General features: G+C 55.0%; 2 protein-coding genes across 3 annotated transcripts in view; both read left to right on the top strand.

Annotated features, from left to right (window-relative positions):
- On the top strand, positions 124-13,398 carry PGF (placental growth factor). 2 transcript variants are annotated; one of them, XM_001925764.5, is made up of 7 exons: positions 144-592; positions 1,767-1,809; positions 6,140-6,336; positions 7,160-7,236; positions 9,219-9,248; positions 9,354-9,416; positions 12,638-13,398. In XM_001925764.5, exons 1-7 carry the CDS (start codon positions 518-520, stop codon positions 12,663-12,665), a joined length of 513 nt encoding a protein of 170 aa, XP_001925799.1. In that variant the 5' UTR covers positions 144-517; the 3' UTR covers positions 12,666-13,398. The 2 variants fall into 2 exon arrangements, with proteins under 2 accessions (XP_003356799.1, XP_001925799.1); XM_003356751.4 differs by lacking the exon at positions 9,354-9,416 and having other exon boundaries at positions 124-592.
- Positions 21,691-26,463, top strand: part of RPS6KL1 (ribosomal protein S6 kinase like 1) — a 28,476-nt gene continuing 23,703 nt past the window's right edge. Inside the window, exon 1 of the mRNA XM_013989171.2 lies at positions 21,691-21,827. The gene's annotated coding sequence lies outside the window, so the exon portion shown is untranslated. The remainder of the gene's footprint in view (positions 21,828-26,463) is intronic.

Here is a 26,463-nt window from a genome sequence, read left to right as displayed (position 1 = left end):
GCCGGCCGCGCTCAGGTTCTCCCCGCCCGGCGGCAGCCCGCAGGCTCCGCTCGGCGCTCCGTTCGGCGGCTCCCAGGGACTTGGGTCTGGGCGGTGGGCGGGGCGGGCCTGCAGCCCCGCCCCATTCGCGGCCCCTGAAACCCAGCCGCCGACAAGCTTCAGTCCCAGAAGGGAGCTGCTGTCTGAGGAGGAAACTGCATCTTCGCGGGCCAGCTACGAGAGGATCTGGGGTCGCGCTGGGCGCCCGACGGACCCTCCCCAGGGACTCGCCTGCCCCACACCGCCCGGCCTTGCCCGGCGCTCCGCGTCAGGTTCCCCAGCCGCAGCCTTACCTACGGGCTCCAGAATCCTCAGGGCTTCCAGAGGATGCTCAGCCCACCGACGGGGACCTCGGGGCAGCAGTGAGGGGGCACCCAGCCCCCCATTCAGCTCCTGTCCTCTTGGGCCGGGGGCCTCCCCGGGGGGAAGAGCATGGTGGTTTTCCCTTGGAGCCCCCTGGCTTGGTACGTCTGAGCAGATGCCTGCCATGAGGCTCTTCACTTGCTTCCTGCAGCTTCTGGCTGGGCTGGCACTGCCGGCTGTGCCCCCCCAGGTAAGACCCCCATCCCCAGCCTGGCTTCCCTGATCTTCCCACTCCCAGTACTGGGAACAGGGGACTCTGAAATCGCAGACCCTCTCCCGGGAGCGGCACCTCCAGGGATGTCCATACCCTTCCTAGGAGCCAGGCTGGACCGTGTCCCCTGGGAAGAGACCTCAGGCTGCGCTGTCTCAGACTCCAGCTTTGGGGTCTGTCTTGGCGGGGGCAGGGAAGCCACAGGGAAGGGAGGGAGGTTTCCTGTCTGGCCCCTGGAGCCCTGGTGGCTTTGCTAAAAGCATCTCTCCACTAATCCCAGGCGGGTCCCTGGCCTTGTGGTCAGGGTCGAGGCCCCATGACCAGGCAGGCGCCCCCAGGACCTCTGACCTGGCCTGATGGAGAGGAAGCTGACTGAAGAGGCCAGTGGTGGGAAAGCTGGGCCCTGCCCCACCAGGGCTCTGGGTTGAGCCCAGGACTCCTGGGTGGGCTGGGGGCGAGACAAGGGTCCCACTGTGCCCTCTTTCCCGGGTGGGCAGCCGGAGGTCCTGAGTGCAGGGCCTGGGGAAGTGAGCAGGGCCCTTTTCCCAGGAGCTGGGTGAGTCTGGCCATGAGCCAGCTTGGGCAGTGAAATCCTGACAAAGCCAATGAGCTCCCTTCCCACTGTGATGTCCTGCTGCCCTGGGAGTCCCCAGCCCCAGCCCAGAAGTGGGTGGGCCGGGCTGTCCCTCGGGGGCGGAAGAGCCCTACCACCGCCTCCCGCCTGCCTGCTGCAGGGCTGGTCAGAGGTGTAACTTTACCGGCACACTGGCTCATGGCGCCACCGGCTCCAGCGCCTCGGCTCCCACCAGCTGATCACCGCCCCCTGGGCTCTGGCACCCAGCCAAGGCAGGCTGCACAGGGCCCAGCAGGGCTGCCTGGGGGCGGGGTAGAAGGGAGACCCCAAAGAATCCCGAGATCTTTGGGACACAGCAGGCAAAGTGTCTCCAAAAGCTTCCGGCCTCCTAGCCTTTGCAGATGAGGAAACTGAGGCCAGAGACAGCGGTAGGACCCACCCGGAGGAGCCAGCTCCGAGATGGGATGGAGAGTGGGGGCAGCGGGTGGGAAGCGGCACAGAGGAGCCTCTATGCTCTTCCACTGGGCCCCAGTGTGCAGCCAAGGTGGTCCCCTCATCTCTGCACCTTTCTGTCCGCAGCAGTGGGCCTTGTCTGCTGGGAACAGCTCATCGGAGGTGGAAGGTAAGCCTGCTGGGGTGGAAGGTGCATGGGGGGGAGTGGTTGGTACACAAGCTCACAGGGCCCTCATCCCCCAGGCCTCTGCAGAGGCTTGGAAAGGATGGCATGAAGGGTGCGTGCAGCCTGATGTCAAGCTGGGGAAAGTCGGCAAGCTGGCTGATGCCCTGGAACTCAGACAAAGCTGGTCCCACATTGAGACCCAGAGGCTTAGAGAGGTATAGTCCTGGGCCAGGGTCACCGGGCACAGCAGGGCTGGGCCTCATGTACCCAGGGCTCGTCAGGTTGGCTCAGAGCCCCTTCCCAGCATGTAATGTGAGGGGACAGATGTGATACTGGAGAGCAGCGCAGGCAGTGAGTGCCAAGGACCAGACTGGGGGTCCAGGAGATGTGGATGCAGTGGGCAAGCAGTCAAGAGGAGCAGGGAGGGGCCAGAGAACCTTCCCAGCAACCCAGCCCTGGAGGAGCTGCAGGGATCTGACCCGGCCTTTCCATTGATTACAAACAGACATAATGAGTCGCACCCTCCCTCGCCCCCCCACCCCGCGGTTGCATCAAGAGGGAATCTTCAAAGGGTGAGACATTTGCCAAAGAGACAAAAGTGCAGAAGGCAGGAGGCCCGTGCCAGGCCCCCCTGCCTTGCTCCTCCCTCCCTGCCTCTACGAGACGTGCAGCCAGGCCACACACCACTTCCCACGGAAGAAAGGGAGCATGTAGGGACGTGCGCACGCACACTCGTGGTAGCCTCTGCGAGCTGGGAACACCCTTCCCCTGCTGCCTGGTAGCCAGCCTCTCCAGGCTGAGGCCCAGGCCCCTTGGGCCCTGAGAAGGTGGGGACAGCAGCCATCCTTGACTTCACTGACACCCTCTCTCTCCCTCTGCTGGGCCTTCTGGGACGGGCACAATATGCTCTTTGGGTTTTGGGGAGGGACCCATCACCTATGCCCACCCCATGGCCTTTTTGATGTTTTTAGTATATTTTTAGTATACTTTTTAGTATATTTCAGACAACAGCTACCCAAAAGTCTGAGCCTCCATTTCCTCATCGGTAAATGGGAGCATTAGACTACATGATATCGAAGGTTCTTTTTCTCAGATTGTAGGATTCTCTGACTCCACGGAGAGGACACAGGAGCATATATATCCTGGGGTGCTGAGTGAGAAGGCTTGGAGGTGCTGATTCATTAGGGAGGCTCACCTGTCATCCTGATCATTTAGGGAACCCATATCATGACCAGGGGAAGAGATTTGGACCCCAGTTATCAGAATCCTGAAAATGCCATCCCCTCCTAACACCAGACAAGAGACAGCATGGTCTGTACTTTGCATCCACAGACACTGATTTTTACTATCACAATGACGATGGCAGTAGTATCGGGCATTTACTATAACTCTGTGCCGACCACAGGCTGTAGACTAGGAAGGCACTTGTATTCTCCTCGCTTTATGCATGAGAGCCCTGAGCCTCAGTGAGGCCCTTGGGGTGGCCCAAAGCCCCGGACACCCCTCAGTGCATGTGGCAGAGCCGGCGGGCATGGCTCTGAGCCTCCCCACGTCTCGCAGCTGAGCAGGCATGAGCAGGCTGTCCCTTGGGGCAGGCTGGCTAGGTGCCCTGCCAGGGACTGCAGAGCACACACCTGCTGGGCTCAGGCTGGTGGCCAACGGCTCTGCCCAGCCCCGTCCCTCGTCCCTGGCCTCCCCAGGTGCTGGCTTTCAGGATAAAACATTTCCTTCCTGGGGTCTCCTTCATCCTGGGTAGTAGGCAGCTGGAGCCGGACAAGGAGGCTCACCCGCAGGGCTGGCAAGGGAGCTGAGAGCAGCCCCAGGAGCAGCAGCCAGGCGCCTGCCTGGGCCACAGCTTCCCATTCCTGTCCCCAAGCCCGGGCCTCCGAGCAGGTCTGGGGCCAGAGGAAGTGCTCTCTCAGGAGCAGCTGAGCGGAGCTCTTTGCCGAGGGGCTCAGCCTGCATCTGGGAGCGGTCGGGTCACGGTGCCCCTGCAGTAGGCCTTTCACCTGGTCCCCTTTGTTTCCCCAACACGCCCAGACAACAGCCCCCAGGGAGGAGCTGCCCTCTTTCCCGGTGGCTGCCAGGTGAGGCAGGCCCAGCCCTCCTCCATCTCAGCCCTCTCCCCCACACTGCCCGGCCACGTGGCCCAGAAAGGGGCAAACCTCCGGGCCCTGGAGCCCGGGGCCTGTTGACGCATCAGTCCACATGGTGGGTGTGTGGGGGAAGGAATCCTTTTTTCTGCCTCCGAGGCGGCCCTGCCAGCTGCGCTGAACCTGGCCGAGGCCCCACAGCCCAGCCGGGTGGGAGTTGGCCTGGAGGAGGGGAGGGGACTGGGCTGTCCTTTCTCTGCCGCTGTCCCGCTCTCACATGGCTGCACCCCAGGCAGCAGCCTGATCCTTCTATGGCACCTTGGCAGCTGGCTCGTCTTCCGCTGTTTATGTTTTCGAAGGCGGAGATGAAACGTTCAGAGTTACATCGTGCTCGTGGAGAGTTTAGACTGAACACGCACTCAGTTCAGTTACGAGAGGGCCGCTCTCCTCCGGCCTCTCCATGCGGAAGCCAGCCTCCCTGGGGCTCTGGGCCGCCTGTGGGGAGAGGGCCTTGCTTCCCACTTGGGGTCCAGCAAGGCTGAGCCAGGGCCCGGAGAGGGAGGACCAGGGAGACCTCTTGTCCCCCTCCCATCCCCGGGCCCAGCCCTCGTGCCCCCTAAGCAGACGGGGCAGAATGGAGCCTCAGACGCCCAGATAAGCGTGGTTTATTGCTCTGTGGCCGCTGCAGCCAGCTCCACGTGGACACACCGCCTCTCGGGTGTTTTTCACCCGCTTGCAGCCTTTCCCAAGGGCCTCTGCTAGGGCTGAAGTTTATGTTTCCTCTGAGATTACCCGGAGACTCACGTCCTCGTAGGCTCAGTGGAATGGACTTCGGCCCCAGCCACCTCCTAGGAAGGCCAGGGAAGGAAGCCAGGGGCTGTCAGGAGAGGCCAGTGCTCGGGGGCAGAGGCGGCAGGGTCCCCAGGTGGCCCAGCTTCCCTGTCCTCCCCCGCCAGCTGAGAACAGCCATCAGACGCAGGGCAGGATGACCCATGACTGGAAATGTGTCTCTGCCCGCCGTCTCAAGGCTGGGCTGGGCTGCATGCCTGGAATCATAGGCTGGCTGTCCGAGCTGGGAGAGCTCTTCTATCCCAACCTGCTTCTCATTCCCCCAGCTAAGGAAACTGATATACCCGGAAAGGTGCAGTGACCTCCCCAAGGTCACACAGCCAGTGCCCGGCTAGGGTTAGCAGCCAGGTCTCCCGGCTCTGTCTCCTGACTTCCTGTGAGCCTGTTTGGGGCCAGGCTCCGGTCCCTCCAGTGAAGGAGCAGTGTTTTTTGAGAGACTCCAGACCAGCCCCCAAAATATCCCAGTCACGACCACCAGGACCTGGTGGGGGTCGGGGATGTCCCTGATAATCTTCAGTGAACCATCATCCAACCAATCAGTAATCGCTCAGCCTGTGTTTACTGGGTGCTTGGATCCCTGTCTTCAAGGAGACTCAACTTGCTTGTAAAGGCGATAAGAGCCACCAGTGATGGAGATAAGGCGGCCCTTGGGGCTGAGTTATGCTCAAAGGAGGAACATCTGTTCACACTGGACAAGTAGGAGAAGGCTTCGGGGGGGAGTCAGGGAGATGGGCCTTGAGAAGTGGGGGGGTGGGCTTTATTTGGTTAGAAATGAGAAGGGGGCCAGGATTGTGGACCAAAATTGGGCATCACGGTGGTGCGGCCCGAGCTCGTGCAAGGGTAGTCCGACCAAAATGGAGCGCGGCAGCGGGGCACATTGCTGGCTGCCTGTCTTGGCCACCAGGCAGAGGAGTTGGCCCAGAGTGGGGCAGGAGAGAAGGACCAAGTGAAAGGCCAACCCCGCCAGTGGGACTCTGCTAGACCATCTTGCAGAACTTGCAGAACTGCCTGTTTTCTGCCAAGTCCCCAGGACCAAGGAAGCACCAGGTGGGGCCTGATAAAGATCCAGAGGGCCTGGGGAGCTGCCAGGGCACGCTCCTCGCAGCTCCAAGGCACCATGGCAGAGAGTAGAGCCGAGAGTTCAAGACACTGAGGAATTCTATTCCGCTGGGATTTTCATCAGCAGATGAGCTAAAGGGCCAGCTGTTGTCCCAGAGGGATCACATCAGGAGTTCAGAACAGAGGGAGTTCACAGCGGCTGGGGGCTTCCTGGAGGAGGGCATGTGGGCAGAACCTGGAAGGCCCCTGCAGGTCCTGGGGAGCCGGGCCTGGGGCTTCAAGGATCAGGGCCCCTCCTGGCCTAACCTCGCCCTCTGTGTGTCTCCTCGCAGTGGTGCCCTTCCAGGAGGTGTGGGGCCGCAGCTACTGCCGGGCGCTGGAGAGGCTGGTGGACATCGTGTCTGTGTACCCCAGTGAGGTGGAGCACATGTTCAGCCCGTCCTGCGTCTCCCTGCTGCGCTGCACCGGCTGCTGTGGCGACGAGAACCTGCACTGTGTGCCCGTGGAGACGGTCAATGTCACCATGCAGGTAGCGAGGCTCTCCTCCCTGGGCCCTGACGTCCACACCCTGCTCAGAAGGCCACCGAACCTGCCCCAAGAGGGGGCCTGGGGAGGGAAGGAGGGCGGGCCAGGGTCACAGGTCCATGCTCTTAACCACAGGGCCCCTCCTTCCTGAGATGCTGGGATACCTGGTTGAGGTTGGAAAAGAAATCCGTTCAGATTCCAGGAGTCCCTCTTTAGGAGTTCCCTCGTGGCCCAGTGGTTGTCCCTGTTGGGGCTTGGGTCCCTACTATGGCTCGGATTAGATCCCTGGTGTGGGAGCTTCCACATGCCATGGGCATGGCCAAAAATAAAAGAGAAGTCCTTGTTTATACCAGGAACACTCGGTGTCCTCCTGAGCTTCGCTTACACACCAGCACACACAATGGGGTTTTGAGTCCTTGTCGAGTAATGCCAAGCACTGTGCTAGTGCTTCGTATTGTTACCTCGGCACTCAGCCCTGGAGCCAAGTGATAGTCCCATTTCACAGATGAGGAACTCGAGGTGCAGGATCTTATTTCACTTGCTCAGCAGGTCGAAGGGTCAAGATTTGAACAGAGGTCTTACTGCCTCCAGAGCGTGGGCTCCCGTGGCTACACTATTGCAATGCGGTGGCCCCGGGGAAGGGAGAGAAAGGGGAGGTCCATCTGCAGCTGGGAGGGCTGTTCGCCCTCAAAGCGGGATGAGGGTGTGCAGTTCAAAGTCTGGTGGGAAATAGGGAGTCCGGTGCTTCCCCAGAGGAGGGTAGAGGGAGTATTGGGAACCCACGGGCCACCCCCCAATTCAGGCGGCCAACCTTTCTCTCCCCGCAGCTCCTGAAGATCCGCTCTGGGGACCGGCCCTCCTACGTGGAGCTGACATTCTCTCAGCACGTGCGCTGCGAGTGCAGGTGGGTCCTGGGGTGTGGCAGGGACAGTCCCCACGCACTTGGCAGCTTCAGCCCAGGGGCTGCCCATTCCTGCTTCAGGCCACACTTCCTTCCTGGCTGAGGCAGGCCAGGGAGACCGGGGGCCAGGGGCAGTTGCCTTGTGTCTCCCCAGCAGCTGGTTTTGCCCCGGGAAGTGGTCCCAGCAGCTGGAGCACAGCTGCCAAGAAGCCACAGGGACAAAGGGAGCTGGGGTCCCTCCCAGACTTGCAGGGGGCTCGGGGCCCACCCTCTCCGACCCTGAGCAGGAGGTGGCTGCCACAGCCCTAGCAGAGGTGCCTGGATTTAGTTGTAGGCCAGGCTGGTGCCTACAGGAGGGGTAGCTGGGCTGAGAAGCACAAGACGACAAGCCTGGGTGGGAGGAAAGGGACAGAGGGAAGAAGGCCCTGGCTTTCTTTCAAGTCACACCCCTGCCTGGCAGAGCCTCTCATTGGCACCAGTCTTGCTGTGGGTGCCCAAGGCACTCTGCACGTTAGTTACCGGGAGCAGCAGGGCCAGCACTGCCAACCAGGCTCAGGGAAGAGAAAAATGGGCTCAGGTGCTCTCCTGGTGCCCCTCAGCCATGGATGGAGGCGCCAGGCCAGAGGTCCCAAGCCCTATCGGGGGGCAGGAAGAGGGGAGGATCTCCATTTATGGGGCACCTACTCTGTGCCTTGAGGCACTTGAATGTGTTTTCTCATTTATTTAACAAACATCTATGGAGCACCTACTGTATGCTAGGCACTGTCCCAGATGCCTGGGTACAGTAGTGAGCAAGACACACCAGGTCCCTGCTCTCATAACCCCAGGAGGTAGGTACTATTGGCGTCCCATTGTGCGGATGAGGAAACCGAGGCTCGGTGTGATTCTGTGATTTGTCACAGCTAGTGAGTCAACCCCAGCCTGTCTGACTCCTAAGCCTGCCCCTTTCCTGCTCCCTGTCATGGCCATGGCCTCACTCTTCAGGAGTCCCAGACTGCCCTGGCCTTGGTCCTGCCTAGAGTCCAGGACACTGGCCACCCCTCGTGGACCTGTACCACTGTTAGAGGCCCTGCCTCAGTCTGTTTCCTCCTGTCTGTCCTTAGCCGTGTAACAATAGTTCAGTAATGAACCCTTTCAGACACAGTACTGGACAATGACCTTTCACCTCCCACATCACCTTTGCCCTCACAGTTGGTCTATTAGGGCAGGTAGATGAGGAGACTGAGGGCCCTAGAGTGTCTCTGACTGGTCCCAGATGGCAGAGACAGGACCAGGCAGTTTCAGGAAGGGCTGGTACCGTATCCTGGCTCCCCCCAGCCCTAAAGCTGACTGCACCACACTGCCCCATGCCCTCACCCTGGTTCCCAGGGAAGACTGAGGCTCCGTCCCCTTTCAGAGGGCTGGGCAACAGGGCTACCTTTCTCCTCTCTCGGGGTCAACAGCCACAGCCCTGAGAGGCAGAGCCAGGACAAGCTTGGCGACTGTGGGGCCTGTGCTCCCCTCCCTTCACCCCACTCCTCACCTGAGCCCCTTGCTGTTGCCTGCAGCGTCACACATCTCCAGGATGGGGGTGCAGCTGTGCCCTGACAGGTGGCCTTGCCCCTCTTTCATGGTCTGAGGAGACTCCCAGAGGGCATTCTGGAAGGAAGAGCAGGCACAAGGGAAGAGAGTGAAACAAGAAAGGTGGCAGAAAGGAGAGTCAGTCCCCTGATTTGACGCCAAGAGGGAGAGTAGAGCAGAGGGTGTGGAGAGGACCCCAAGAGGGCATTCACACCTCTCTGCATGGGGTCACCAGAGCCTAGAGTGGGAGCCCCAGGCCCCAGACTTCTGGGCATCGCTCCCTCACTGGCTCCATGCTACCCCCTAGTGGCTTCAATGCCAACTACAGGATCGGCACTAGCGAGGTCAGAGGGGAGATGGGGGGGCCAGGCAGCCCCCACTGCTGCTTTTCTGACTCTCCCCTGCCCTTATCTCTGTTTTCCCAGACCTCTGCGGGAGAAGATGAAGCCAGAAAGGTAAGTGGCCTGGCTGGGGCACCGGGCTGTTCTCGGGCCTGCCAGCCCCTGTCCTAGCATGGGGGCCCCCAGCCACTCTGTCCTGACGCTTTTGGCTTATTGCAGGAGGAGACCCAAGGGCAGGGGGAAGAGGAAGAGAGAGAAGCAGAGACACACAGACTGCCACCTGTGAGTGCGCGGGGGCCCAGGGATGGCAAGGAGGCTGGGCCAGAGGGGAGCCCTGCCCTGCTGGCAGGGACCAGTGGTCGGGCAGGGGCAGAGCCAGGCTGGGGCAGTCGTGGGGGCCAGAACAGCGAGCTGCACACCTAGAGATTCTAGGGCCTAGGAAGCCTCAGGTGACCCAGGACAAGAATCAGGAAGCCTCGGTCCTTGTCCTGGCTTAGCTCTAAGTCTCTGTGTGGCCTTGAGCAAGTCATGTCACCTCTCTGAGCCCAGTTTTTCTCTGTGTAGAATGAGCAGTCAGGGGGTCCCTCAAGCATTCAGTCGTTCTACAAACATTTTCCAGGTACTTCCTATGTGCCAGGTACTTCAGTGGGCAAACCAACAAGATTCTCGCTCTTTCAGTGCTTACATTCTAGCGATAAATAGTCCAACAGGAGTTCAGTGGGCTAAGAACCTGACTAGTATCCATGAGGATGCAGATCCGATCCTTGGCCCTGCTCAGTGGGTTAAGGATCCGGCATTGCCGTGAGCTGTGGTGTAGGTCGCAGACGCGGCTTGGATCCTGCGTGGCTATGGCTGTGGAGTAGGGGTCCAATTCGACCCCTAGCCCAGGAACTTCTATATGCCACAGGTGCAGCCTTAAAAAAAAAAAATAAAAAAAGAAAGAAAGAAAAGAAAAGAAAAGAAAATGCCTAGCAGCTGAAAACTTAGCCAGAGCCATTTCCTGTCGGCCCTGGGGAAGGTGCAGCCCCCATTGGCTCCCAGGCCAGTGTTTCTTCCACCTTCCTGGGCCTGGGGGTCCACTCGCTTCCCTTTCCTTCTCCGAGTTACCTGCCCACTTGGCGTCACATCTGGAGGCCTAGGCTGGAGTCCAGGCCTGCGTCCTGGGAGTCAAGGATTTGAGGAGGGAAACCCCAAATCTGGGAGAGTAAATAGTAAAAATATTCCCCTGCGCAGTAACTCAGTCACACAGCGCTTCTCCTTCAGGGCCCGCCTCCTCCCAGCAGCAGGACGCGGGAAAGCATCTCCCGCTGTGGGATGGGGTTGTGACCCCTGAGCCCACACGGGAGACTTCCACCTCCTCCCTGATGATGGGGAGGCTGAGGAGGTTGGGCCCCCACAGGCTCCTGGCCCTTGTTTCTCCCTGGGCCCAAGCAGCAACTGGGGGGCAAGGGGGCTGGCAGTGTAGTCAGTGCAGGGTTCCCCCACCAGGCAGCCCAGAGAGAGAGGGTGCCGGTCCTCTATCTGGAGGCAGCAGTCTTCAAACGTTTCATTCGTCCCATTCGGGAATCTCTTGAAAGAACTTCAAAAACCCATGTGCTCCTTTGTTCATTTTTAAGTTGACATTAAACTTTTTCAGAGTTCCCGTCGTGGCTCAGGGGTTAACAAACCCAATTAGTCTACATGGGGATGCAGGTTCGATTCCTGGCCTCACTCAGTGGGTCAAGGATCCAGCATTGCCGTGAGCTGTGGTGTAGGTCGCAGATTTGGCCCAGATCCCACGTTGCTGTGGCTGTGGCTCCAATGCAGCCCCTAGCCTGGGAACTTCCATGTGCCACGAGTGCAGCCCTAAAAAGCAAAAAAATAAAAAGTAAAAAGAAAGAAAAAATTAAAATTTTCACCAATGTTATAAATAGTTGCAAAGGATATAATTTCTGGCCTATTAAAAATATTAATATTTTAATAGAAAGCCATTACATCACTCTCCAGATGTATCCCTTTGGAATAAGGCATCCTAAGTTAATACTTATCATCATCCAGTTTTTAAAAAATGAACAACAGCAATAGCAAAAAGAGGATGAACTCTCCTTTAATAATTGCATATTTCCATTGCTTCTTTTTTCCTTGAACTTGTCTTTCATTTTACTTTCCCCACAGGATTCAGCCTAATGTAATATTTTTTTTAATATTCAAAAGTCTTTTATGTATCACCTTGTCAGATGTATCCGCCACAACCGTGGTATATAAGTTTGAATTATCTTCAATTTCCTGTGAGCGGAAGACCCCAAAGTAAATTTTCTCGTGGAATGAATGATCACAGTAATTATTAGGAGTACCATCTGATCACAACAGCACAGACACACCGTATTTTATTAACTGCTAATCCCAAGAGTGCAGTCAATCTTATAGGGAAGACACCTCAATGAGGCGGGCTTAGCCATTCTTCTCAATTAGTTAATGAACCCGGTATTGAATCTTACTTCCTGCCAGATTGAGACAGGATTCAACAGAGTTCCATTCCTGTTCAGCATTTTTTAAGTAGAAGCAAAGGTTGCGAAACCACGTTCGCATGAATAAGCAGATGGGACCGTATGTCATTCAATCGCTTGAACTCCTTCCAAGTTATTTGCCAAAAACCTCAAGGTGATTCTGCTACAAAAATGACTTCTCGTGACCTATTAGCTGACAATTTGGTTAAGCCGTTCTTCACTTTTGCTGAGAGCAGACTTGGAAACCACCTGCCTTGCAAAAGGCTTGGTTACCCAGTCACGCACATACTTCCTTTCTCAATGCCTACACCAATGCCCCCAATTGTTCTCTTATTGGGGGCCTCCCCCCAACCCTTTTTACCTTGGGGCAAAGTACCTTAACAGGATTGGGAATGGACTAGATGCTTCCTGCCTTTCTAAGGGAGAAGAGCAGGTGGGAACAGCAGGAGGGAGGCAGACCTCAGGTGGGGCAGACCGCAGGGAAGCAGAGCCCTCCCACGGGCTTCAGGCCGAGTCCGTGTGACGGCTGCAAACGCATGATATCCCTTTGTGACCAGCAATCCTCACACACCCCTGGGACAGTCTTCAGGTACATCTAGGGGTTCCCACCTCCTCGTTTGAAGACTGCTGTCCCTCAGTAACCAGAGGCAGTGGTGCGTGGAGCCAGCCTGGGTTCAAAGCTGGCTCTGTCATTGACTAGCTGTGTGACTTTGGGCCAGTTTCTTAACCGCTCTGAGCCTCAACTTTCCTCTTTGGCAAAAGGGTGATAGTAACAGTGCCCTTCTCCTGGGAGGCTGGTAAGGGTCAACGAGAGGGCTTAGCGCAGGGCTGGGTAAGTGCTTGGTGCAGGGTAGCTCCCAGCTTCTTCTTGGCCTCGTGCAAGCAGAGACCAGGCCCGCTGCCATCTTCCTGTGCTCCCTGTCCAAGCTTCCCCTCTGGGTTTGTACCCCTCCCATAGGAGGGCCCCCACCCTCGACACTGGGCTAACACCCCCTTTCTGTGTTTGGTCTCTGGCAGGTGCGGTGATACTGTTCCCCGGAGGTAACCAGCCCCTCGGAGGAGAGAGACGGAGACCCCACGCCCGGCTCGTGTATTTATTACCGTTACACTCTCAGTTACCTCCCTGCTGGCACCTGCCCTCTATTTATTAGCCAAGTGTATCCCTGCTGAATGACTCACTCCCTTCAAGATGAGGGGCAGGAAGGGACAGGACCCTCAGGAATTCAGTGCCTTAAACAGAACGTGAGAGAAAGAAAGAAGACAGATCCACGCGTGCGTCATCTGGGGAAGAAGCAAGACTTGTGGCTTTGTGAGGGGCGTGTCACACCCCAGAGGCCTGAGGGTCTCCAGGGTGCTGGAGAGGGAGGGACGGGGGGGACATGCCACCTGTCCCCAGGGCCTTGGGCTCTGCCGGGACCAGCAGCCCTTGCCTGGGGAGCTCCCTGCCGGGATGAGGGTGGAGGAGCCTTCTCTGGCCGCCGTGGCCCCTGCCGGGAGGGCGGGCAAGCAGCAGCCCCGCGCCCTGGAGACAGGATGTTCAGCTCTGGAGACCAGTGGTTGCCTGGGGGCCTTTGCCACTCCTTGTCCCCTAGGTCTCGCCTCATATCTTACCACCGCTTGTGCTGGGACATTGCTCTTTATGCCAAGGCATCCCCACCTGCCCCTCTCGGGGACGCAGGCAGAGAGGGCCCAGGCTGGTCATGGAGCAAGCTGTCCCCGCGAGGCCGTCTGACCGCCAAGCCAGATTCTCTTGAATAAAGTACTCTAGTCTGGAAGCGGCTTTCCAGGGGAGTGAGTGTGACCACGAGAGCAGAGGGCAACAGCGGGAATGGGAGCAGTACGGGACAAAAAGGAACCGTGGGCCGCAAGGCTGCCCATGGCCCGGCTCCAGCCTGCCCCTGCCCTTCCCTGGCCTTCTTCTTCCAGCTGCTTTAGGCACCACCCTGAGGCCCATGCCTCCCAGAAAGAGGGTTTCCTAAGATGGAGCCTTGGCCCCAAACTTGGGGGCACCTGACCCCGGTCAACCCCAAACACTCTCAAATTCAAGAACATGGTCCCGGAGTTCCCGTTGTGGCACCGCGGAAACAAATCCGACTAGGAACCATGAGGTTGCGGGTTCGATCCCTGGCCTTGCTCAGTGGGTTGCGGATCCAGCGTTGCTGTGAGCTGTGGTGTAGGTCGCAGACGCAGCTCGGATCCCAAGTTGCTGAGGCTGTGGTGTAGGCCAGCCCCTGCAGCTCTGCTTTGACCCCTAGCCTGGAAACCTCCCTATGCTGTGGTATGGCCCTAAAAAGCGAAAAAAAAAAAAAAAAAAAAAAAAAAAAGAGCATGGTCCCCTTCCTCTCCCCACAGGGCCACCTTACACCCCACCCCGTGCCTGGCCCTCTAGACCCCAACTGAACGGGGGCGCCCAGATTCCACACCTCCTGGCCCCAGCGCCTGAACTGCAGCTCTCCAGCCCGCTCTGGCTGCTGAGGGCAGGGATTGACAGGTGTTTGTTAACTGATTTCTTGCTCCTTTTATCTCCCGTCTTCCTCTGTCTTCCTCCTGAGCACCTTGGCATGAAATGAGAAAGAAAAGAAGATGTTTTTTTTCTTTTTTGGTCCAAACTGCACACTGTCCGACTCCCTTAAGCCTCTGGTGTGTTTGTTTTATGTCGTGTTGTGGGAAGGGGAGTCCCCATTCTCTCTCCCTGCAGGCTGCTCAGGACGAAGTCACAGAGGCCAGGGGCCAGGGGCCCACCTCAGGCTTTGGAGGGAAGCCATGGCCCGTCCAGCGGGTGGATAGGGTGGGGTGGGGCGGGGTGGCCCTGCCAAGGCAGCTGCCCCCAGTGGGCTGTTCACCGAGGCCCGCCCCCTACCCCCAGGCCCCCAGGACTTTCTGGTCAGAAGGTGCTTCTGGCTGGTGATCACAGGGTGGGCGTGGGCCAGCCCCAGGGAACCCACACTTGGCGGAAGAAACGCACTTTCTCTCCTGCTTCTTCATTCCTGGGCGGCACCGCTTCTGAGCCGTGGCCTCTGGGGGGCTGAAAGCTGAGATGAGCACCCCTTCCCCTTCGTCAGGCTCTGACACAGCCTCAGGGACACTAGCCCAGCCCTTGTAGCATCTCCAAGGCTCTCCGCTTCCAAAATTACCCGCATGGAGGTCCACCTCCTCTTCCAGAGCAGCCACCCCTGGAGAGAGCTGGAGAGCGACCAGGGGAGCAGCCTGAGGCCAGAAGAAAAGTCTGCTTCCGTGGCCAGAGCCTCACAGTAGGAAAGGAGCTGCCTGGTCCCTCTGACCACACAGATAATTTAGGTCCTAGAAGGTCCTTTTCTTTTGCTCTTTATGTATTTGTGGAACCCCACCTGTGTCCCTGACCGAGTGGGGAATCAAACCCCCTCAGGACCTGCTCTCATGGATCCTGAATTTGGGTGGAGACACAGACCATAGTCATGGGTAACAGAATGCTCAGCGGACTTGATTGTTTTTCAAATCCGTGACCGGACCAGAGCTTAGGGAAAAAGGGAGCTTGAGTAGCCCACACTCCAAAACAAAGAAGAAGCCATTTGAGGCTGGCTACATCTGCCTACAGGATTTATTAAGAGATGGCTGAAGTAATCCTGCTGGCTCAGATGTCGCCCAGCACCCGCTTCCTCTGTCTCCATAAGCCGCGGGACCAGGGAGGGGGAAGGGAGAGGGGGAGGTATGGTCACCAGAAACCTGGCTTGCTGGATCCCCAGAGCTGGATTTGCCTTTCAGATTTTTCTTCCCCCCCTGCTTTTTAGGGCCCCACCCATGGCATATGGAAGTTCCCAGGCCAGGGCTTGAGTGGGAGCTACAGCTGCTGGCCTACGCCACAGCCACAGCAACACCAGATCAAAGCTGCGTCTGCAACCTACACAGCAAGGTGCCCTGCAACACTGGCTCTCCAGCCCACAGAGCGAGGCCAGGGCTGGAACCCACATCCTCAGGGATGGTCAGATTTGTTTCCGTCACGCCACATCAGGAACCCCTGCCCTTCAGACTAGCCCGTGTGCTATCTGGCTGGGAACTAGAGGGAGCGGGGAACTGAGCAGTGACAGAGGATGGAGAATGAAGACACCTCAGGGCATCCAGCAGGAGTTTCCCATGGGTCAGGGGGACACTGGGAAGGTGAACGGCCATGAGCTGCCTTGCCCATGTCCTCCCAAGAGGGGACGTGCAGGTGAGGAGACCCCACAGGCTATAGGCTGTGTGTAGAGTTGGGGCAATAGCTGCGTAGGGATGTCAGGTGCAGGCTGGAGAGGGAACACAGCAGGGAACGGTACTGTAGGGTGGCCTTGCAGGGCACCCCAGGGAGGGCAGGCATCTGAAGATTTTCATGCATAGGACACTCATAGCCAGAGAAGAAATGGCCACAGCTAAGAGAGACTTTCCCCTAATGGCTCCTTCCTGACCTTGTGAAAAAAGAGAAAGGGGCTTTGGAGAGGAGAGGGGAGAGGAGGACAGGGGCAGACCACACCTCTCTCTGCTCCCTTGAGTCAAATCCAGGGAGGAGAAAGGGGTTAGTCTTAAGCTGGATGGACCAGCCTAGAAAGGTCTGGACCTTTAATAAATTAGAGTGACAGAAACATTAGAAGATCTGCCCAAGATGCTATTAAGAAACAGGAAAAGGAGAATCAACATAGTTCATCTAGACGTAATGATGAGAGAAAGAAACTTGTTTGTTTGTAATCTTGCTGTTTGTCCAATAAGCAATTTATACATGTAAACAAAGACATTAATGAGAAAGTATGTTATTGCCAGAATATGCTTCTGGCATATTAGAGATGGCTCTCCTTGTGAATCCGAGTTGACCTGGCTCTGCTTTGATCCGTAGGGTATGGCAGAGGGAGCCCTGTAATGGTTTCAAGTCCTTTAAAGAGGACTGGCAGCTTCTGCCTTGGTCTCTTGGAACCCTGAGCTTCCACGTAGGAAGTCCAACTATTGTGAGGTCACCGCGTTGGAAGGAAGCCCAAGCGAGCAATATAGATGTGTGGGGAGGAGAAGGGGGGGCGTGGGGAGAGAGAGAGAAAGAGAGGCTCGGCCAGCCTCCAGGTGCTCCAGCGCCTAGGCATTCCAGGCATCTTAGCCAAAGCCCCAGATCCCATGGAGAAGAGAGGAAGATGCTATACCCACGGCCCAGCTGAGGTCCAAATCCATAGAATAATGAGAATAACAGCAAAGTGTCTGGAGGCAGTTTGTTATGCAGCAAGAGGGGCTGCATGGAAAACAAAGAAGGTGATGAGATAGTATTTGGGGACGTTTCTCTAGACCAGGAGGTCACGGACAGACTCTCTGTGGAAGTGGCATTTATGCTGAACTTTGAAGGACAAGGAGCTGGTCATGTGAGGATCGCTCCGAAACAGAACGGCAGCCCTCCGAACAGAAAACACAGCTGATGCAACGGCCTATTAGGAATCCCTGTGGCTGGAGCATGATAGGCAGGGGAGGAAGCGCCTTGAGATGTGACCTTAGAGGCAGGCAGATCATGAAGGGCTTTGCAGGGGAAGGAGGGAATTTTGTTATATTGCGGAGGGAAACCGTCGGAGAGTTTCAGGCAGGGGCATGACGTGATATTATGTGCATTTTTGAAAGATCTGTCTTCTGCATGGTGAATGGGCACGAGGGGCACAAGACCAGAGGTACAAATACCACTTAGAAGGCTGCATCAGTTCTCTGGTGTCCTAGTGGGTTAAGGATCCAGCGTTGTCACTGCTGTGGCTCGGGTCATTGCTATAGTGCAGGTCACTGCTGTGGCTCAGGTTCAATCCCTGGTCTGGGAACTTCAAATGCTGAGGGCATGGGAAAAAAAAAAAAAAAAAAAAAAGGCTATAACAAATCCAGGCACTTACTTACAGTGGCTTGGTCTAGGAAAAAGCACTGGGGATGGACAAAAGCGAGAGAGTTGGTCTTTTTTTTTTATAATTAATTTATTTTTTTTATTTTCCCACTGTACAGCAAGGGGATCAAGTTATCCTTACATGTATACATTACAATTACATTTTTTTCCCCACCCTTTGTTCTGTTGCAACATGAGTGTCTGGACATAGTTCTCAATGCTATTCAGCAGGATCTCCTTGTAAATCTATTCTAAGTTGTGTCTGGAGTTGGTCTTATTTATGCATGTGGGCTGCTTATCCTGATCATTCATTCATTCATGAATTTTTTTTTTCTTTTGGTCTTTTGTCCTTTTAGGGCCGCACCCATGGCATATGGAAGTTCCTAAGCTAGGGGTCTAATCGAAGCTACGGCTGCCAGCCTACACCACAGCCTCAGCAACGCCAGACCCGAGCAAGCTGCGTCTGCGACCCACATCACGGCAACATCGGATCCTTAACCCACTGAGCGAGGCCAGGGATTGAAACCGAGTTCTCATGGTTCCTAATTGGACTCGTTTCCACTGCGCCACGATGGGAACTCCTTATATTTTTTGAGTCCACTGGGACACAGCACTTTGTAGAGGATACATGTGTGAAGGGGCAAAGTATATTAGCATGTGACTGTCTTCCTGGCTCCCCCACTTACTAAAGAACATCCCATTTTGTTAGAAATAAGAATAAAGAAAGTCTCAGCTGGAAAGGCTAAGTTGTCTACCTAAGAACTGAGAGAAGGCATGATGGGAAAGGGAAATAAAAGATGTCAGGGTCAGAACTAGAGACAGAGCCTGGTGTCCTGTTTGTAGTTTCTGATGATTTAAGACAGTAAGGGGAGGAGTTCCCTGGTGGCCTGCTGGTTAAGGACCTGGCATTGTCAGTGCTATGGCACAAGTTTTTTTTTTTTTTTTTTTTTTTTTTGTCTTTTTGCTATTTCTTTGGGCCGCTCCTGCGGCATATGGAGGTTCCCAGGCTAGGGGTCCAATCGGAGCTGTAGCTGCCAGCCTACGCCGGAGCCACAGCAACGTGGGATCCGAGCCGCGTCTGCAACCTACACCACAGCTCACAGCAACGCCGGATCGTTAACCCACTGAGCAAGGGCGGGATCGAACCCGCAACCTCATGGTTCCTAGTCGGATTCGTTAACCACTGCGCCACAACGGGAACTCCCATATGGCACAAGTTTGATCCCTGACCTGGAAACTTCCCCGATATTGAAGGCCCTGTTCTTTTTATTTAATTATTTATTTTTTATTTTTAGGGCTGCATCCATGGCGTATGGAAGTTCAGGGGTCGAATCACAGCTGCAGCTGCCAGCCTATGCCACAGCCACAGCCACGCCAGATCCCGAGCCTCGTCTGTGACCTACACCACAGCTCACGGCCAACACAGGATCCTTAACCCACTGAGCGGGGCCAGGGATTGAACACATGTCCTCACAGATACTAGTCAGTTTCATTGCTGCTGAGACACGATGGGAACTCCTGAAGGCCCTGATGTTCTTAGGGAGAGACTGAACCCAGTGGATTGGCTGGGGTTACACAGGGACAGCTGAGCCATTGCCCCGATCCTAAAAGTTTCCCCAAAGTATGAGATGTGCACAGGTGATCATAAGAGAACAAGGCCACGTAGCTTACGCAAATGCAGGTGAAGTGCTGCTAAAGAAATTGGAGCTGAGATGATTTACACGTGGAGAAAATCAGGGTCAGCTTTGCAAAGTCAGTGACATTGAGGAATGGGCAGGATTGAGCATGAGAGATGCCTGGGGAAGGCGTTCTAGGTGGAAGCATCCCATTAACAAAGACCAGGAGGTGGAAACCCAGGAGCTGCAGAGCGATGTTGACGTGTTTCAGTTTGGCTGATGCTTAAGGGATGTGAAGCAGAGTGAAGGATAAGGCCGGGAGGTGGGCTGGGCCCTGGACGCCATTCTAGGGAGACCAAAATTTCCTAGGCAGCAGGAGGAACTGATATTTTTTAAGCAGCAGGTGGTATGATCTTAGAGTTGAAAGCTGAAAGGAAATTGGCAAATAATCCAATTCCACCTCATCATTTTACGAATTAGAAGCTGAGGGTCAGGTGTATCCAAAGCCATTGAAGTTAAGTGAGCCAGAATTTCACAGTGTTTTGGGTTTGGGTTTTTTTTGTTGTTTTTTGATTTTTATTTTTTATTTTTGCTTTTTAGGACTGCACCAGCAGCATATGGAATTTCCCCAGCTAGGAGTCGAATGGGAGCTGCAACTGCCAGCCTACACTGCCTCTCATGGCAACGCCGGATCCTCAAGCCACTGAGTGAGGCCAGGGATTGAACCCACGTCCTCATGGGGAACTCCCAGAATTTCACAGTTTACCAGTAAGGGACCGGGATGGAACTGAAGCCAGATCTGAATCCAAAACCTGTGCTCTCTACTCCTCACCGCATCATCTCTTCTCAGGATGGAGAGCAGGGGGCGAAGGGAGGAGACGGGTGTCTATAAACCTGAGAAGCAGGCCAGACATCCGAGGGGTGGGTCGACAGACTTCGGCCCCTCCACAGACTGGTGGGAAACCAAGGCTCCAGACAGGGCGGTGACAGGACAGAGCCTTGGTGTGGAAAGATGGCTCTGTCAGCACCAGAGCCCAGCAGCTGTTTTCCTAGAGAAGGCCGACCCTTCCCTTTCCTGAGGGAAGCCTGGAGCGCCCCCGCTCCCTCCCCCTGACGCTGGCTGTGACTGAGGCAGATGAGAGCCTGGCCCCTGCTACCCGTCTGTGGGCCCCACCTCACAGGCCATGGGGCCCCAGGCCAAAAAAGATGGTGTGTTTCTAGGCCCTGAAGTAACTTCGTTACCACGGAAACCACCAGGCAGGACAGTCAGCGGGGAGGAGGGTGAGAGCTTCCCCGCAGAGCTGGGCACCCCCCCACCCGGTTTCTCTCACTGAGGGGGTGTCACCTGCGTGACAGGGAGAGGGCCCCTCACTGAGGCCCTGGGAGAATTGGCCCGTCCCTGCTCGCAGCCCCCAACCCCCATCTCTAAGTCTGCCAGGCTTCTCTCTCCTCTGAGGCCCCTGCCCCTCCCACCCAGGCGTCAGCCTGGGCCACCCATGAGTCACCGTGTGGGCCACTCGCTAACGGTAACGGGAGCCTCTGTGCTCACACAGCGCAGGCCGACGGCGCTGGTTGTTTACAGACATGTGACCGCCTGACGCCCCCGGCGGGGGTCTGAGGTTTGGACTGTAATGGTGATAACCCCCTCCTTGAGCGCTTCATCCCTCTCTGCGCTGTCTCAGCCGCAGCCCCCTTTTGAAGCCTGTTTTCTCCTTTGCCAGACAGGCTGGAAGGAAGCATGGAGAGGGTGAGAACTCTGCCTGAGGACTTTCAGCCTGGGGAGTCTGGAGGCTCAGGGGGCTGACAGCTGGCCGCGGCTGCCACACAGCCAGGCCGAAGGCTCTGCGTCACTTGGAGACCCAGGGCCAGCCTTGCGGGGTCGTGGGGGTCATGGCTCAGGAAGGAGAGCCCGACGGAACCTGGGGGTAGGGGGCTCCCAGGAGCTTCCATCCCTCCAATCTATCAACTGGAAACACAACTTCTCAGCAGACCTGGGGAGGCTGAGGAGGGGGCAGGACAGATCTTTCGTAACTAAGACCCCAGTCCAAATCCAGGGGACTCTGGGTGCCTTTGGGAGCCTCCTTGAGAAACCAGTCCTGGCCGATGGAGATGAGCATCCGCACAGAGGCCGGGCTGTTTCACTGGGATCCTTCATCTTCATGTGTGTGTGTAGGCTGCCCTGCCATCTCCTCCCTGCTCCCCAAGATAAAACATCCCCATTCTTTTAGGAAAAGATGAATTGTTGTGTAGCTATAAGAACAAGTAACTCTTGAAGTTCCCAGTGGATTAAGGATCTGACTACAGCAGCTCGGGTCACTGCAAGGGCACGGGTTGGATCCCCAGTCTAGCGCAGTGGCTTAAGGATCTGGCGCTGCTGCAGCTGTAGGGGCTCAGATTGGACCCCTGGCCCAGGAGCTTCCATATACCACAGGTGCGGTGAAATAAATAAGTCTCGGTACCTGTTAGAACCCTGGCTGATGTGATCCCTTGTTTCAGTAACCGTGATCCTGGAACCGTGCGCTCAGTCAGAGGCAGCCCCCCCTTCTGAGAATAACAAGTCAGCCGCAGCCTCACTCCACTGACTGCGCTTCTAGAGCCAAAGGTCAGCCGTTTCTAAAACACTCAGGAAGTGGATCCACCCTGAATGCCTCGCTTCCCCAAAGCCTGCGTGAGATTCACTCCCCGCCTTGCTCAGAGACTGCCTCGCAATACAGCTCTCTCTTGCTTAAGCAAGGACGCTCTCACAGTGGTGAGTAGTCACAATGTCTTTTGACACTTTTCCCCCAAAGTCTTTTTGTTTGTTTGTTTGTATTTTCAGGGCTGCACTAGCGGCATATGGAAGTTCCCAAGCTAGGAGCTGCAGCTGCGGCTGCCGGCCTGCACCACAGCCACAGCAACACGGGGTCAAATCCACGTCCTCATGGATACTAGTTGGCTTGGTTACCACTGAGCCAGGATGGGAACTCCCCAAAATCTTTCTTATAATCCATCTCACATGCTTCCAAAAACCAGAGAATGAGCAATACATTTTTTTCAGCTTTGTTATAAAGTTAGCCTAGGCTGGAGACAGAAGCACCTTCCTTCTTATTCCTCTGCCCTGCCCCAACATCCCAGCTCCATCCTGAAGCCAAATGGAGCACCCAAAAGACAAGCAAGCCTTTCTTTGATTAAAGTGGATCACTCCCTTTAATCACTTTGATTTTTGTCATATTGCGTGCGTTATATCCAAAGACCCCCCTCCTCCCACCGCCACCAGGGTGAAGATAAGAAGCAAGGAAGAGGTGGAGGAGACACCTTGATATGTTATTTTAATAACTTGCTTTTTCTTTTTTTTTTTAGGGCCACACCTGCAACATATGGAAGTTCCCAGTCTAAGGATCCAGTTGGAGGTGCAGCTGTTGGCCTAATGCCATAGCCACAGCAACACCAGATCCAAGCCTTGTCTTTGACCTACACCACAGCCTATGGCAATGCCGGATCCTTAACCCACTAAGTGACGCCAGGAATCCAACCCGTGTCCTCATGGATACTAATTGGGTTTATCACCACTGAACCACAGCAGAAACTCCATAACTCTTTTTATTTATTTATTTATTTATTTATTTTTGTCTTTTTTTTTTTTGCCATTTCTTGGGCGGCTCTCGCGGCATATGGAAGTTCCCAGGTTAGGGGTTGAATCGGAGCTGTAGTCACCGGCCTACACCAGAGCCACAGCAGCGAGGGATCGGAGTCACATCTGCGACCTACACCACAGCTCACGGCAACGCTGGATCCTTAACCCACTGAGCAAGGGCAGGGATCGAACCCGCAACCTCATGGTTCCTAGTCGGATTCCTTAACCACTGCGCCACGACGGGAACTCTTTATTCATTTAAGTTCCTGGAACAGGGAAGCAACCTGAGCCACAGCAGTGACCCAAGCTGTTGTAGTGACAATGCCAGATCCTTAAACCAATGTACCACTAGAGAACTCCTACAACTTTGGGTTGCTGCTGTGGCACAGTTTTGATCACTAGCCTGAACTTCCTCATGCCATGGTGTGATCAAAAAACAATAATAATAGGAGTTCTTGTAGTGGCTCAGTGGAAACGAATCTGACTAGTATCCATGAGGACATGGATTCAATCCCTGGCCTCGCTCAGTGGGTTAAGGATCTGGCATTTTGGTGAGCTCTGGTGTAGGTTGCAGACTCGGCTTGGATCTGGCATGGCTGTGGCCCTAGCCTGGGAACCTCCATATGCTGCAGGTGCAGCCCTAAAAAGACAAAAAACAATAATAACAATAGTAATAAATTTATTGTAGACATTCCCTGTTACAATAGATATTCTTCTATGATAAGATTTTTTTTTTCTTTTTCAGCCATCCCCACAGTGTATGGAAGTTCCCGGGCCAGGGATCAAATCTGAGGAGCAGCTGCAACCTATACCACAGCTGCATCAACAGATCATTAACCCACTGTGCCACAGTGGGAACTCCCTATAATATGATATTTTTGTTTAATAGGGCCGAAGGTGTGGCATATGGAAGTTCCCAGGCTAGGGGTTGAATTGGAGCTACAGCTGCCTGCCTGCACCACAGCCACAGCAAAGCAGGATCCAAGCCACATCTTCGACATATACCACAGCTCAAGGCAGTACCTTAACCCACCAGGGATCCAACCCACATTCTCATGGATACTAGTTGTGTTCATTACCGCTGAACCACAGTGGGAACTCCCCTACCATATGGTTTGTAAAGTACTGAATTTCATTGCATCACTTGGCTATTCGATAATTTGAGTAATTGGGCTCGTTGTTGTAGTCGTAATAATGCTATGATGAACATCTGTGTGGATATGTCTGTGTGTGTAAAATTCTTTCCCTTCCCAAAAATAACAGCAGCCCAAACTAAACCCAGCCCTTAATGGCACATTCACCCCCCAGGCGCCTCCCTGTTCCAGCCTGTGCTTCGGACCCATGTGGGTTTTGAGAGTTATCTACACTTTTGCTCTTTTTCTCGGCATTTCTACTCACTCGCATAACACAGCTCTGCAAAAGTGACTCCAGGGATTTCCATGGTGCCAATCAGAGCGTCCAGTTTTCATCTTACTCAGCAGCACACATTATTCTGAGAATTAAACCCCCAATCCTTTCCTCAGCCTGCAAGCCTCCCTGAGGTCAGACCCCTGCCCTCTAATCTTAAGCCATGCCTCCTCTTTCTCTCAAGTCCAACACACTTGCCTTTTCTTACTTCTGGGAATCGGTGGTGCCCCCGAAGGGCCTTTGCTCATGCTGTTTCATCTGCCAGGAAAACTTCCCCCCTTCCCACACCCAGCTCCTCAGCCTTGCTGACTAATTACTCCCATCATCCACAGCTCAGCTCAAAGACACTTCCTCAGGAAAGTTTCCCAAACATCCCTCCCCCTCAAAGGGCGTCCAGCTCACCGTTAGAGGCTTGTGGACCACTATCTGCTTCCTTATAGCCCGAAGCACCATATTCTGAAAAGTAATTATGTATTTCATGTACATATATTTAATATGTAATTTTTGAAAAAAAATTTAATATCACAAGTAATACACCAGTTTATTTTGCCCTGTAAACACATAGACTATTACAGGTATTGTAGAGCTTTATTTGACCACTGCCCCCGCCCCCCAAGTCTAGGTCCCTGCCTCCCCCCTCTCTCTGGAGAGAGAAAGCACTTACTATGATCAGCAGAGCGGTTCAGAGCTCAGGTTCTGGAGCCAAACTGCTAAAATTTGATTCTTAGTGCCACTACTTAGGAACTGTGTAAGCGTGAGCGAGTTATTTAACTTCTCTCTGCCTCAGTTTTTTGTTTGTGTATTTGCTTTTTGAAGGCTGCACAGAGGCACGTGGAGGTTCCCAGTCTAGGGGTCGAATAGGAGCTACAGCTGCCGGCCTACACCACAGCCCCAGCAACGCCACATCTGAGTCGTATCTGTGACCTACACCACAGCTCACAGCAATGCTGGATCCTTAACCCACTGCCAGGGATCGAACCTTTGTCCTCACAGATACTAGTCAGATTCGTTTCCACTGAGCCACGACGGGAACTCCTCTGCCTCAATTTCATCATCTGTAAAGTAAGGGTTAACAAGAGTAACTTGGGGAGCTCATGTTGTGGCTTAAAAGGTAAGAACCCCACTAGTATCCATGAGGATGCAGGTTCGATCCCTGGCCTTGCTCAAGGGTTAAGGATCTGGTGTTGCCACAAGTTGTGGCATAGGCTGGCAGTTGCAGCTCCAATTTGACCCTTGGTCTGGGAACTTCCATGTACTGGAGGTATGGCCCTAAAAAGAAAAAAGTAACTTGGAGTTCTCCTGCAGCACAGCAGGTTAATGATCTGGCATTGCCACAGCAGAGGCTCCAGTCGCTGCTATGGTGCAGGTTCAGTCCCTGGCCCAGGAACTTCCGCATGACCTGCGCTTGGCCAAAATTTAAAAGGGGGGCAGTTAATAATAGTAACTAATAGTGCAGGTTTAAGATTTACACAAGATGGAGTTCCCACTGTAGTACAGTGGGTTAAGGATTCGGCATTGCTGCGGCTGTGGCATAGGTTGCATCTCTGGCTCAGATTCAGTGCCTGGCCCAGGAACTTCCATATGCCGTGGGTGCCGCCAAAAAGAAAAAAAAAAGATTTACATAAGATGTTCCATGTTAAGTGGCAAGAATAGTGCCAAGCTCATAGTACGTGCTGAAGAGATGTTAGCTGTTACTGCATGTGATAGTAATTTTTGGTGTCACTTGATTGAGTCATGGGGTGCCCAGATATTTGCTTCAACATGATTTCTGGAGGTGTCTGCGAGGGTTTCTGGATGAGATTAGCATTTGGAATAGTGGACTGAGTGAAGCAGACTGCCCTCCCCCGTGCAGGTGGACCTCACTCAATCCACTGAGGGCCCCATAACAAAAAAGCGGAGGAAGGGAGAGTTCACTGCCCCGGCCTGACTGAGCTGGGGTGTTGCTCTCCCACCCTCGGACTGAGACTTAGGCCATCAGTGCTCCTGGTTCTCAAGCCTTTGGCCTCAGACTGGAGCTATGTCGGCCTTGTCTAGGTCTGCAGCTTGCAGATGTTAGATCTGCAGGTCATGGGATTCTCAGCCTCTGTAATTGCATGAGTCAGTTTCCCACAGTAAGAAATCTAGGGAGTTCCCATCGTGGCGCAGCGGAAACAAATCCGACTAGGAACCATGAGGTTTCAGGTTCGATCCCTGGCCTCGCTCAGTGGGTTAAGGATCCAGCATTGCTGTGAGCTGTGATGTAGGTCGCAGACATGGCTCGGATCTGGCGTTGCTGGGGCTGTGATGTAGGCCAGCAGCTGTAATTCCAATTAGACCCCTAGCCTGGGAACCTCCATAGGCTGCAGGTGCGGCCCTAAAAAGACAA

The sequence above is a fragment of the Sus scrofa genome, chromosome 7 (genome assembly GCF_000003025.6).
Source record: "Sus scrofa isolate TJ Tabasco breed Duroc chromosome 7, Sscrofa11.1, whole genome shotgun sequence".
Taxonomy (NCBI): domain Eukaryota; kingdom Metazoa; phylum Chordata; class Mammalia; order Artiodactyla; family Suidae; genus Sus; species Sus scrofa.
The sequence above is the reverse complement of the archived record's forward strand: the minus strand, read 5'-3'. Positions and strand labels throughout refer to the sequence as shown.